Genomic DNA, 13522 nt, shown 5'->3' with positions numbered 1-13522 from the left:
AGAAATTCATAAATAATTTCAAAATAATATGGTGCTAAAAATATGGTACTAAGCATTTATCCTAGTATTTATACTGCTTTATTTTCAGAAAGAATGAATCTAACTTTACAACTTTGTAAGGGAAGAAGTGTTTTTGTGATCTACAGATCTTTGGGGGCTGTGCAGCTTTTAGGGTACCGTATTGTAACTTTTTCTAAAACTTAGCAAGTCAGCCCCTTTCATGTAGTTAACTCCTAGTTTTTCACTGTGTCTTGCAAAACAAATAGCTCCAGACTCATTTGTTTCTTGTTTGGTTTTTTAAAAATCACTATTATAGGTATAAAAATTACGCTAGTAGCAATTCATTTCCAATATTTCTTCCGAACTACACACTAGTCCCTCAACATTACCGTGGTAAAATAGCAGTTTTTATAATTTGATTCCTCAAACTGACAAGTTTGCAAAATACAGTACTAATTACTATAAAAGCAAAATTTAACAAAAATACAGAATACAAGTCCTAATTATTATCATAGTCACAGTTGTCGAATTGACATGAAAAATTATAAAAACTTGATTTCTATACTTATTTTACTGTTGCACAGAAACATACAGTTCATGGATTAACAAACAGTTCTGCAGATCAGAACTGGAATATAGACTACTTTTATATAGTATGTCCGTCCATATCTTTATGTTTCTTGTGTTTACTATTTTAGAGTCCTCTTAACCATTATGATTAATAGCTGTTATTCTTAAAAAGTATTTTCATGTGCTTCCTTTACAGAACCGAGAGCTCCAGATCATGAGAAAGTTAGACCACTGTAACATAGTCCGATTACGTTATTTCTTCTACTCCAGTGGTGAGAAGGTAGGTGTGACAGAAACCATGTACTGAATATTGTAAAGATGTTATTCTTCTTTAAATAACCCTCTTTCCTCCTTTCCTGCAACAGAACAGTTTTGCTAATCAAATGGAAGAATTTATACAACAAGCCTCAGTAATTCTGAGCCCAAGATACGATCATTGAATAACATTAGTTATGCTTGGAAATTGTTAAGGAGGAGATAGAGAACGAATTTTTGAGGTTTTTTTTGATTGAAACATCTTTGGTTCTCAAGCAAACTTGTGTTTGCTTTATGGAACCCTGTGAAAGTTCATCTGCTTTTTGGAGGAAGAATATTTTACATTATTTAAAGTTGACTGGAAGGGAACATGAAAGAAGAATACTTGAGTAGTACGAGAATGAGGTTAACTTTGCTTCATTATAAGCAAGTTCGTGTCTTGCCAGTGAAAACGTTGGAGAAGAATTCCAGAGCTTGTTACACGTAATTACTATTGCTGATCCCATTTAATTCTGTGAAAGTAAAAGATAACAAAACCTTCAGACTGACGAACCTCACACATCATTTTCCCTTTGGCTTTCTCTTCAGAAGATGTTAAACTCATAATATGTATCTGGAGCTTGAGGCAAAGAAAACCAGTTTCTTCTGTCTGACTTTGGCATACTGTATGTCTTTTCAGCTCTCGCTGTCTCTTTTCTCAGTTTCAGTGTTCTGTGTACATGTGTGCTTTCTTGGTTTGGGATAAGAAACAAGGCAAGTAACAAATTACTTAGTTACTGTTGGCAAAATTAATTTGACCTTCAAAAGTTCACTTCATGTATTAGATTTCAGATTTCATGCATATAAAGTCGAATAAAGGGCTGGCCAAATAGCTCAGCAGATTAAAGCGCCTGCAAGGAGGCACAGGGGCTGAAGGTTCAATCCCTGGGCCTGCCATGCCAGCCCCACCCCCAGGGTGTGCTGGGATAGTGATTGAGACTGGGCATGGTGGCACGCACCTGTAATCCCAGCACTTGAGAGGTTGTAAGCAGGAGAATCACTGAGTCCAGTCTAGTAGTGAGATCCCTGAACATGTAGACCCTTCCCTAAAATACCAAAAAAAAAAAAAAAAAAAGTTTAATATTCTTAGATATATCACACCTCTTGGTTTATAGCCCAGTGTCCTTTTTTACTGCACATAATTTTTCTAGTATAACAATTTTAAATCATTTTATTGAACTTTATGTAGATTTTCTTAGGAACCTGTCTCCCACAACAAAGCTTGTGATGTTGGAGTATATCTGTGGGTTTAAGCAAGATGCTGATGTTCATGCTTATAGATCTGCATATGGTGTATATGCTTGTGTGTTTTAGCTAGTGTGTTTTAACAACCACAATGAGCAAATTAATCATTAATTAACTCTTGTTTCTCAGTTTTTCTATTTGGGAGACATGCATAACCAAATATAGTATTCTTCTACTGGGCCTCAGAAGAAATGGTACAGTCTTCCCAGTTTCCACACAATCTTCCATACAGGTACTATCAAAAGAACAGTGTTCATGGAATGAATTCAATTTGCCATCCTGGCTAATTAAAGTTTCTTTCTTTTTTTGTTTTTGAGGTACCAGGCATCAAACTCAGGATCTTGTACTTGCCAGACAGGCGCTTATGCCACTGAACTATATCCCTACCCCTTAAAATTTCTTATATGAGTAGTAGAAGAGAGACCTTTCATTAACCAAGAAATCCATGATGAACCACACACTATTTTTACATAAAAGGTTACTTAGAAAAATTTTTTCTCTTTGGTTTTGGCAGAACCAAGGATTGAAATCAGGCCCTTGCTCTTGCCAAGGAAGCACTTATTCTACTGAGCCATCTCCCCGGCTGGTGTTGTCTTTGTGTGTGTGTGTGTGTGGTTTTTTTTCTTAAACAAAATTATTGATTGATTTAAATAAAAGGGGCTGGTAAAGATAAAACATGATTTTTTATATGGTGCCCTTCAGAACCCTAGGGATCTGTAGAGTGAGCTATGGCTTAGGAATATCTGCTGACCTCATACCCCTGCTCTGCCAAACAATGTGTAACATTGCTGTTTTATAGGATACCTGAAATTTATAAAATTCTAAATCTAGAACTTCCAAAACACTTAAAAAGCCATTTTTGCAGGGAAAATAATTTAACAGAGGCAGACAGACAAATGGAAAAGTACTGCTTATTCTGAACAAAGTACAAGGTACCAAAATTTATTGCATAATCTAGAGTATACTGCCTATAAGATGTTTCAGTAAAACTGGTATACAGTAGTTTAAACTACAGTCTCCAGATTTTTCTGTCCTTCTGCTAGTAAAACCAGCTGTCCTTTTTCCCAGTTATAAACTAAAACCTTATTATTTATAATCTCAACAGAGAAAAAATCTTTAATAACTGCAATAAAAAGATCACCAATACAAACAAACCATTCAGCCAAACTGACTAAAGAAAATATTTGCCTAATATTATGCTGAAGAGTACTTACAGATAAAAATCATAGTGACTGATGGTAGTTTAGCTACATTTCTAAAGTGAAAAAGAACAACAGGGGAATAGGTCAGGATATTGTGGAGGAAAACAGAATATTATGTAACTCTACATGTTATGAGGAAACAGGCAGAAGTTTAGTAATGTTATAAGTTATGTATATACCTATGTGAACATGGACACATACAATAAGATATGTAGAAATTAAATGTCAATATAGTAATACTCAGTAATATTTTTGAATTTTTTGCAAAAAAGAAAAAGGCCCAGAGAAAAGCATCATCAAGAAATAATGAGAGTCAAGTCAGATAGTAATGTGCAGAGATTTAGATGGGATCAGAAATTCAATAAAAGAGAGGTACAGAGAGAGTGGAAATAACCAAGAGAGAAAAGAATGAGAGAGCAATCAGAAGAGCAAACAAGCGATAAGAGATAGGGAAAAGAAATCTGAAGAGGGAGTGACATAAATCATGAGAGAGACAAAAAAAAAAGGCAGAAATATAAAAACCAGAAAGGACAGCAGCTGGAAAGAAAAGAATAAAGAACTAGAGAAAGACTAATGGAAAATGACAGGCAAAGAATTAGAGCAGACTATAGCAAAAACAGGATTTTTTTAGTTCCCATATACATCTGTGGTTCAGAAACCTAACCAAGTCCTTCATCTCTATAATCTTGAAACACAATTCTTGTTCTTTCTCATCTTCACAGTGACCTCAGGTTACACCTTCACTGTCTTCTCACAGCCTCCTATAGGCTCATGTTCTTAGCACTGACCTCCTTCCCAAAGCTCTCCCCTGTGTTCTCTGTAACCCACAAAAACTTTCTCATAACTCTTTATGGAAAGTTCTTTTTACTGTTTCACCTTAGATAAAACCTGGATCTCACTAAAGGCACTGGTTTCCTTGTAGTCCTGTCAAACAGTTGCTTTTAAGCCCACAGCAAATTCAAGGAACAGAAGGTAGTACTGTCAAACTACCAGTCTTTCATGGTCCTAGCCTCAAACAACATTTAGTTTTCTCCCTCTCCAAATTTCACGTGGCTGCACCCTTTCTCTTCCCCACCTTGTCAGTGTCTCTCTACTTAGAGGCCTGCTCTATATGAGTCATGTAAGTGTCTTCTGGGTATCTTCTGCATGACTCATAGCCCATCTCATACTAAAATTATTTTCCCAGAACATATGTGTATGTGTGTGTAAATATGTTTGATGCTTCTAATTGGAAAATGCATACCAAATATAGGATGGCTACATTAGAAATAATCTTTAAGGGTTAGTAAGAATTTCATAGATATTTAGATTCAAGAAGAAGTCTAGTCCTGGAGAGTCAGCTCTAAACTCTAGAGCTGATCCCATCTTCTTTTATGGCTAATGTCAGTTTACTACTTGGCCTTTCAGATAATGCGTTAGTCCTGCCAGAACAGTTTAAAAGTGGTTCCGAAAAGGAAGACAAGAAGAAACGACCTTTTTGGTTGTTGGAAGATTATGGGTGGGAAGTCTTGAACTTGTGTATTTCTATATCTTTTCAGAATACTTTCCTTTTAAAAAAAGAAACTTATTAGTACATGTTTGCAGTTCATGCAGTCATGAATTTTACAGTCATCTTAGTGAGTACATGTAGATATGAAAGTTTTTTGTTCTAATCTCTTTTCTCTTTCCTCCCCTTCACCACCACCCCAAAAGATCATTATTTTCAGCAGTTTTTCCTGTTGCTTTCCCCCTCTTTTGTTCTGTTCTATTTAACTTTTAGTGGAGCTATCTAAACTTTAAAAATGTCTGTTATTTCTTGGGAAAATTTATAATGCATAAGTTCTGAGATACGTGATACCAGAAAGTAGGTTTCTTTGTCTAGAGGTTTACTGTCTCTTCTTGTTAACCTCTGTTAACGACTTTTTTTTGTATCTGTAAGAATGTTTAAGGTAAATAGGAACATAGGAGCACTAGCAAGAAAGTCATTGTGGAAAAAGAAAGGGGTGGGGAGAGAATAAGTAAATCATTCTGAGGTAATAGTGTAAAAATCTGTTAGCTGTGACCACCATATTAGGATTAAGTCAGGCATAAGGACTATACTGGGGGCTTCCTACCCAAACAAAGACAGTTGGAAAGCCTGTTAGGTACTTGGTATACAGAGGTCCAAAATTTTATGAATTTTAACTTCCTAGAGGTTAAATGGAAAAAAAAAAAAAAAAAGGTTAAATGGATTTCTATTTGTAAAGCCGTAAAATAGAACCTGAGAATGCTAAGTCAATTAAAAGGAACAATCAACAGAAAATGTTTAGGGCAGTGTTGGTAAACGTATGGCATGCATGCTTTAGTGAGCTCTTTATCATGGAAAGCTCTGAAAGGTTCACTGTCAACTCTAAAGGGCTCACCATCCTCGGTTTGCAAACTCTGCAAGGAAGCATTACAAGTAAATCTATAAGCATATGTAATCCAGTGGTTCATAGAACAAATAATTCTGACCTTCACTTTCTTTCCTGGAATATTATGATATCTAGTATCTAATAGCAAAAATCTATAAGGATACAAAATTCAGGTATAAGTGTACTGTGAAGATAATGCTCAATAATTTTGTTTGGGGATAAGAAAAAATAAAAGCATGCAAAACAGGTATATGTTTAAACACAGTAACGGATGGGTGCAGTTATTGCCATTTAGTGGAAGAAGAAACTGAGATAGTAGTATTTAAATAAGTTGCCATAAATTCAGAGAGCTACCAAATAGGAAGATGGAAAGTCAGTCCTAGGGAGTCTGACTCCAGAGTCTTTGTAACTTGTATACTATTTAGCATAGAAAGTGGATTTTTCCAGTACACTGGAAACTTAGCATTAAAAACATATACACTAGCAAAAAGACAGAGATGGAGAATAGGGTTAGGAAGAGAGAGGCCAAGGAGGAGGGAAAGGGATCAGAATGCTCAAGATAATTGTTATATACATGTGCTGGTTCCCTAAAACAAGCATAACTCTCATATATTTATTGCAAACATACATTACTAAGGTAATATTTTAGTAATGATGGTTGAATAAGCAGAGATTATAATAACTATAATATTACTATAATAGTGATAGCCAAAACTTACATGGTTCTTACTTTATAACAGGCATTAATCTAAATATTTATGCATTTAATCTTCACAATGTCACATGGAGAGATGGCAGAGGGAAGTTAAAGGACCTGCCCATGGGATGATTTATATGAAGTCTTAAATTTCTAATCTGTGGGTCCCTGGCCTTCCTCACATGAAGGTAGTGCATTTTCTAGAGGGAGCTTACTTTTGTCTTTTAAGATTTTGAAAGACACCATTGATTTAGAAGATGAAGAAAAATTGACTCATTTATACAAGAGGCAAGGAAATATAGCTGTATGAATATTTAGAATATATATTTTAATTTTTTTCTTTTTTTTTCCTCCAACGTGTAAGTGGTATGGCTCAGATTAGAGATCAGGCAGTCTAGTTCTACTTTTTTTTTTTTTTACTTCTATAAGAGGTTGTGAAATTCTTAGTTGTATGGTGAGATTTTATGCTCAGTTTTGTTTTTTCAGTGTTTAGCTCAATGGCTGATTCATAAGTATTTAAAATTGATTATCAAGATGACTAAAGCCTTCTAGGTGTTTTCAGAAAACTGAGAGCTAGAGTAGGATTTAAGGTAGATACTAACTTTTTTTTGAAGATTTATTATTGATGCAAATATTTATTGTTGATCTTTCTACAGGATAATTGTGCTACTATAAAAGGAATTATGTTCCTAATTTTATTTTTAGGATTCTTATTGCTAGTGTATCAAATTTTTATATATTGATTTTATATCTTGTTGAACTGAATTTCTAGATGTAGTTCTTTTATAATTTTCTATAACATTCATCTACAAATAGAGATAATTTTATTCTTTTGCAGTATGAAACATTTTTTGAAATTTTGGTAAAATACATGTTAACATTTTACCATCTTAGTAATTTTTAAATGTAAAGTCCAGGAGCATAAAGTTCACTGCGTTGTGCAGCTACCAGCTCTATTTTGAGAACGTTTTTATTTTTATTATAAAATTGAACTAGATTTTGTCCAATATAATTTATATGACAGTTGAACAGATGGTTTTTATTTCCTTCATTTTATGTACAGTGACCCTGGGAATCAAACCCATAGATAGTGTGCCACTGAACTATATATATTCCAGCCTCTTGTATTTTTTTAGTCAGAATCTTGCTAAATTGCCCATGCAAGACTTTTAATCCTCCCATTTTAGCCTCCCAACATATGAGCATTACAAGCATGTGCCACCATGCCTGGTTTACATCATTTTATTAATGTTGAAATGTTAGGTTGATTTTCTTTTGTTGTGTCATCCTTGGATCCCTAGCATAAATCTCACGTTTGTTTTGTTTTGTTTCTCACATGGTTTTGATACAGTATCTTTTTGACATGCTATTGGATTTGGTTTTTAGATCTATATTTATAAAGCATATGAATTTTTAATTTTATTTTCTTATAGCATTCTCATCTGGCTTGTTATCAGAGTAATACTGGCTTCACTGACTAAGAAGTGCCTCTTGCCCTTTCTGTCTTTCTTTTTTTTTTTTTTTTTTTGAGATGGGGTATCACTGTGTTTTCCAGGTTTGTGTCAGACTCTTGGGTCCAAGCATTCCACCTATGTTAGCCTCCTGAATAGTTGACATTACAGGCATGTTTGCTGAAACTTATCACTGGAGCCATTAGGTCCTAGACTTTGCTTTGTTGGGATGTTTTTGATTATTTTCCATTTTATCTTGAATAATATTTGTACTTACAGAAGTATAGCCATTTTATGTAAGTTATATAACTTATTAGCATAGTTCTTTGTAGAATGCTTTTGTACTTTTATAATGCTTCTTTGTAGAATGCTTTTGTACTTTTGCTTTCATTTTTGCTGATTTGTCTTTTGTAATTCGTCAGTCTAACTAAAAATGTGTTTTATCAACTGATAAAAAAATTTCTGGTTTTCTTGATTCTCTGTATTTTCCTTACCCTGCTTACATATTTTTATTATTTCTCTCTACTAGCTTTTTAAGCTTAGTTTCTTTCCTTCCTAGATGACAAGTTATAACACTTTGTTATTGATTGGCAATCTTTTTCCTTTAATAATTTTTCCCTGGTTAACTTACTAGAGATCAAACATAGAGTCTAGCATATACTTAGGTAAGCATTCTGCCCCTGAGCTGTACCTCTAGCAGCATGTTCTTCCTTAATGCAGACCTTTGCAACTTTTTTTTCTTTTGCTCACTGCCTTTATATTGCATTGTGGAAGTTTTAGTATGCCCTTCTTTTCACTCTTGAAAGCTTTTGTTTTTATTCATCTCATTTTCTTTTTTTTATCTCATTTTCTAATTTTTATCAAGAGTAAATTGTTTTATTTGATCTGTGATTTGTTATCTAGAGAGAATTTTTATACATTTGTGAATTGTCCCATCTTCCTTATGTTGCTGATTCCATCTTTCCTGTCTTCCTTATGTTTATTATGCTATCCCATCTTCCTTATGTTTGTCTTATTCCTAGTTGGATGTAAAAAAAGACCTGAACTAAAAAGAGGATTATTTTGGTTCTGAGGCAAGGTGGCTAGTTACTTACTTCGTGGCAAAGTAGAAAGTGAAGAGAGGAGCTGGAAAAGGAGATACAACCTTCCTGCCAGGCTAATAGTGGCCTCGCTCTTTCCACTAGGCTCGATTTTGTAACTACAAGTCAACTATAATGCAATCACCTCCCAAAGGCCCTGCCTATGCTCACATGAAACCTTAGGAGGACATCTAGATATAAACCATAATATAGACAGAGAACATGCTTCCAGAATTTTTCAATTTACTAACAAATCTAACATCCATTCATGATAAAAGCCATAAAGAAAATAGGGGTAGAAGGACCTTATCTTGATCTGATAAGAGCCATTTATAACAATCCTAATGCTAACATAGTAAATGGGGGAAAGGCAGAAAGCATTCCATCTAAAACTAGGAGCAAGACAAGGCTGTCCACTATACATGACCATTCCTGTTCAATATGGTCCTGGAAACCTTAGCCAGAGCAGTTAGGGAGGATAAAGAGATATAGGTATGATCCTCTATATAAAAAGACCCAAGGGCTGAGGAGAAAGCAGTTTAAGCACCTGCCTGGCAAGCACAGGGACCCAAGTTTGATCCCTAGTACCACACACCATGCCAGCCCTGGAACTCCAGGTGTGCAGGCTCGCTGGTCCCAGAACCCTGGGCACGCTGGCTACCAAAACTGATCGTGGTGGTGTATGCTGGTAATCCCAGCCCAGGGGAGGCTGAGACAGGAGGATCACAAGTGCAAGCTGCATAGTGAGATCCCACAAATAAATAAATAAATAAATAAATAAACATAAATGATTTTTTTAAAAACAAGACCCAAAAAATTCCAACAGAAGACTCCTAGAATTAAAAGCCAAATGTAGCAATACAGCAGCACACAAAATCAACAGAAAATATTAATTGTTGTAATAATGAGCTCACTAAGAAAAATAGAAAAATAATGCCATTTACAATAATATTAAGAAAAATTAAATACTTAGGAATTAAGCTAAGTCTTGAAGACCTCTGTAGCACTCTTCTCCAGTACTCTGAAAAAGGAGCTGAAAGAGGACAACAGAAAAATAGAAACACACCATGTGTTCCTGGATAAGTAGAAACAATGTTGTCACAATACCTGTACTTCCAAAACTAAAGCATAATTTAATGTATATCACCAGCATTTCTTACAAAACTAGAGAAAACAGTCCTAAACTGCATATGAAACAGAAGACTCAGAACAGCAAAAGCAATTGTGAGGCGTAAGAGCAGAGCAGAAGGCATCACAATCCTAGGTTGAGTTATATTACAAATGTACAGAGATTTAAAACAAAAACAAACAAATCCAGGATGATATTGGCACAAGACAGACATGTGAATAGAGGATGCAGCAAAAAAAAAAAAAAAAAAAAAAAAAAGAACATTCCGCTATCTGATCTTTCACAAAGGGGCCAAAAACATATACTGGAGGAAAGATGGCCTCTTTAATAAATAGTGCTGGAAAAACTGAATATCCACATGCCAGAAATTGAATCCTGAGCCATATCTCTCACCATGTTCTAAAATAAAAAAGATTCAAAGATCTAAATATTAAAGCAGAAGCAATCTGATGCGTGTTAAATCAGTAAAACCCTTGAAACTATAGGCATAGCCAAGGGCTTTCTGAATAGAACACCAATTGCACAAGGAGTATCAAAAATCAAAAAACAGGATTATGTTACTTCAAAAACTTCTGCACAGTAAGGTAGCAATCAAAACAGTGAGACAACCTACAGAATGGGAAAAAATTGCCAACTACTTCTTGGACATAAGACTAATATCTAGAATATATAAAGAACTCCAAAAATTTAGAACTCCCCAAATAAAAGGCCTAATCAAAAAATGGACAACTGAAATGAATAGACACTCCTCGATGAGGTATTACAAAGGGCCAACAAATACATGAAAAACTGTTGATCATTTCTGGCCATTAGAGAAATGCAAATTAAAACACCACTGGGATTCTCTCTTACTGCAGGAGTGGCTACAATCAAGAAATCAAATAGCAACAAATGCTGGTGAGGCAGTCGGGAAAAAGGCAACCCTCTTCATTGTTGGTAGGAATGTAATCTAGTATGACTACTGTGGAAATTAGTATGGAGAGTCTCAAAAAACTAAAAATAGAAATTTCATTTGACCCATCTAGTCCCCTTTTAGGTATCTTCTCAAAGAGTTAAAGGTACCATATTGATACATAAAGATACATTCATGGTAGTACAACTCATGATAACTAAATCTTGGAAGCAGCCTAAATGTTCATCAGCAGATGAATGGATGAATAATACATGTTTATATATAATAGAGTACTATTCTGTTATTTAAAGGATAAATTTGAGTTATTTGTAGGAAAATGGATGTACCTAGAGACCATAATGTTCAGTTAATCAAACACACAAGTTTAAACATACATGCAATAGCTTGTTTTCTCTTATATGAGAGGCCCAAAATATAAATAAATGAAAGAGCTAGATTTAAAAAAAAAAAAAAAGAGTTCAATCCCCAGTTCGGGGGGGGGGGGGGGGGGGGAGAAGGAAAGAGGAGAATAGATCTTTTCCAGAACAGAAAGGGTCTAAGAGATGAGGGAAAGGGGATAAAGTAAGAATTAAGATTTGTTACATACATGTACCAGCTCTTCACAGTAAATGTAATCATTATATGTTAACACGGACCAATAAAAACAAAATGTAAATGTTTAATGTTTTTCTTAACATACGGTGTTTTGTGAGTTAATCCCCATTTCACTTTCTTGTTTTGTGATAAAGTATAGTTTATTTATCTTTACTGATCCTTCTGGTCTATATAGTGTTGTCCAAGTCCTCTGTTTCTTTATTGTCTTTTTTTTTTTTTTTTTGTCTCGCTGTTCAGTTCAGGCTTGCCTTGAGCTCACTTTACAACCCAGGCTGATCTCAAACTCACAATAAACCAATTCAGAATTAGAGACTACAGTCAATGATTGTGATATAGGAATCAGGTACCTCAATGTGGATTTTTTTTTTTTTTTTTTTTGGTATTGGGATGCTGGGAATCAAACTCAGGACTTTATGCTTGCCAGACAGGAACTGTGCTGTTGAGCTATATCCCCAGCCCCTCTTTACTGGTCTTCTATCTTGATATTTTATCCATTATTGAAAGTGTTATATTCATGTTTCCAGCTGTTAGAGAAACTATTTCTCCCTCCTGTCAGTTTTGCTTTATTATTTAGGGTTCTGTTCTTTGGTGCATATATGTGCGTAATTGTTACATCTTGATTCTTTTATCAGTACATAGTGTTTTGGAGGCCTTCATGTCTTTTTCTTACCACTACTCTGGCTTGGACCTTAGGATGGTATTGATTAGAAGAAATTCAAGTACACTTGCTAGTTTTTGTTCTCAGTTTTAGGGGGAAACTGCATTTTATCCTTAACTCTAATGATTGCTTCCAGTCTTTCACAGATTTCATTTATCACTTCAGACAGTATTCCTAGTTTGTTGAAGCCCATTTATAATGAAACAGTGTGGGGCTTGTCAAGTTCCTTTTCTGTAGCTGTGGCTATAATCATATTTTTATTATTCTATATTAGTATGGCATTTTATATAGTATAGTTCTCCCTATACACATGAAACATGTTCCAGTATACATAGTACATACCTAAGACCACAGTACCAAACCGAACAGTATGCTTTTTCCTATGCTTACATACCTATGAAAAGTTTATAAAGCAGGTACAGTAAGATATTAGCAGTACAAATAAAATTTAAGTTATAACAATATACCATATTTAAAAATTATGTGAATTTTCCTTTTCTTATCCTGTCTTGCCCCTCCTCTCCCTCCCTCCCAAATATCTCATTTTATACTCTCATCAGTTTGGAATTGAGAATAATTTTCAATTTAAAAGTTATATTTCGTGTAACATTTTCCAGCTGTTTTTGACTGTAACCATGGAAAGTGATAACTAAGATAAGGAACTACCGTAAGCTGCCTTTTGACTATTAAAGTTTGCATTTCTATGATTAATTTTACTTGGTCATGATGTATAGTCAAACACACACACACACACACACACACACACACACACACACACGAATGATGTTGTGAAATAGTTTTCCAGAAGACATCTGTACATACTTAGGTGCATTTTATGGAAAGTTTTAAATTACTAATTTAATTTATTTGCTTATAATCGGTTTCTTTAAATTTTCATTTTCTTTTGACCATTTAGTAATGTATCCCTTTCATCTAAGGTATCTTATTTGTTGGAGAACAATTACTTTTCCTTAAAATTACTTCAACACCAGTTGTGCTATCCCCTTATTTTTCTTGGTTGTGATACTTCAAGCCCTCTCTTTCCATTTCCCCTTACTTTGCCCTGATCAACATCACTATAGATTTGTCAGTATTGTTAATTTTCATTTTTCTCAGTGATCTTACTTTTTTTTCCCCATAATTTTATTGATAAATAGCAATGAGACAGTTTCAAATCAAATTGGTAGGATAGTTTCAATAATTAACACATTGCATACATTCTTCCTAGTTGTTAATTGCTGTACAAGATGCGGACATGATATCCTATTTACAAACACCATTAGAACAAATCACTCTATTCATTAAGAGAATGTAACTA

The 13522-nt window shown here is 34.5% G+C and overlaps 1 protein-coding gene across 2 annotated transcripts in view; it reads left to right on the top strand.

The window, feature by feature from the left end:
• The window catches only part of Gsk3b (glycogen synthase kinase 3 beta), a 224180-nt gene that overhangs the window by 111634 nt on the left and 99024 nt on the right, over positions 1-13522 (top strand). For both annotated transcript variants that reach the window (XM_004633333.2, XM_004633332.2), the window contains exon 3: positions 767-850. In XM_004633333.2, coding sequence (XP_004633390.1) covers positions 767-850 — 84 coding nt within the window. The remainder of the gene's footprint in view (positions 1-766; positions 851-13522) is intronic.

The sequence above is a fragment of the Octodon degus genome, unplaced genomic scaffold, assembly GCF_000260255.1.
Source record: "Octodon degus isolate 3935 unplaced genomic scaffold, OctDeg1.0 scaffold00053, whole genome shotgun sequence".
Lineage (NCBI taxonomy): Eukaryota > Metazoa > Chordata > Mammalia > Rodentia > Octodontidae > Octodon > Octodon degus.
This window is presented reverse-complemented; position numbering and strand designations above follow the sequence as displayed.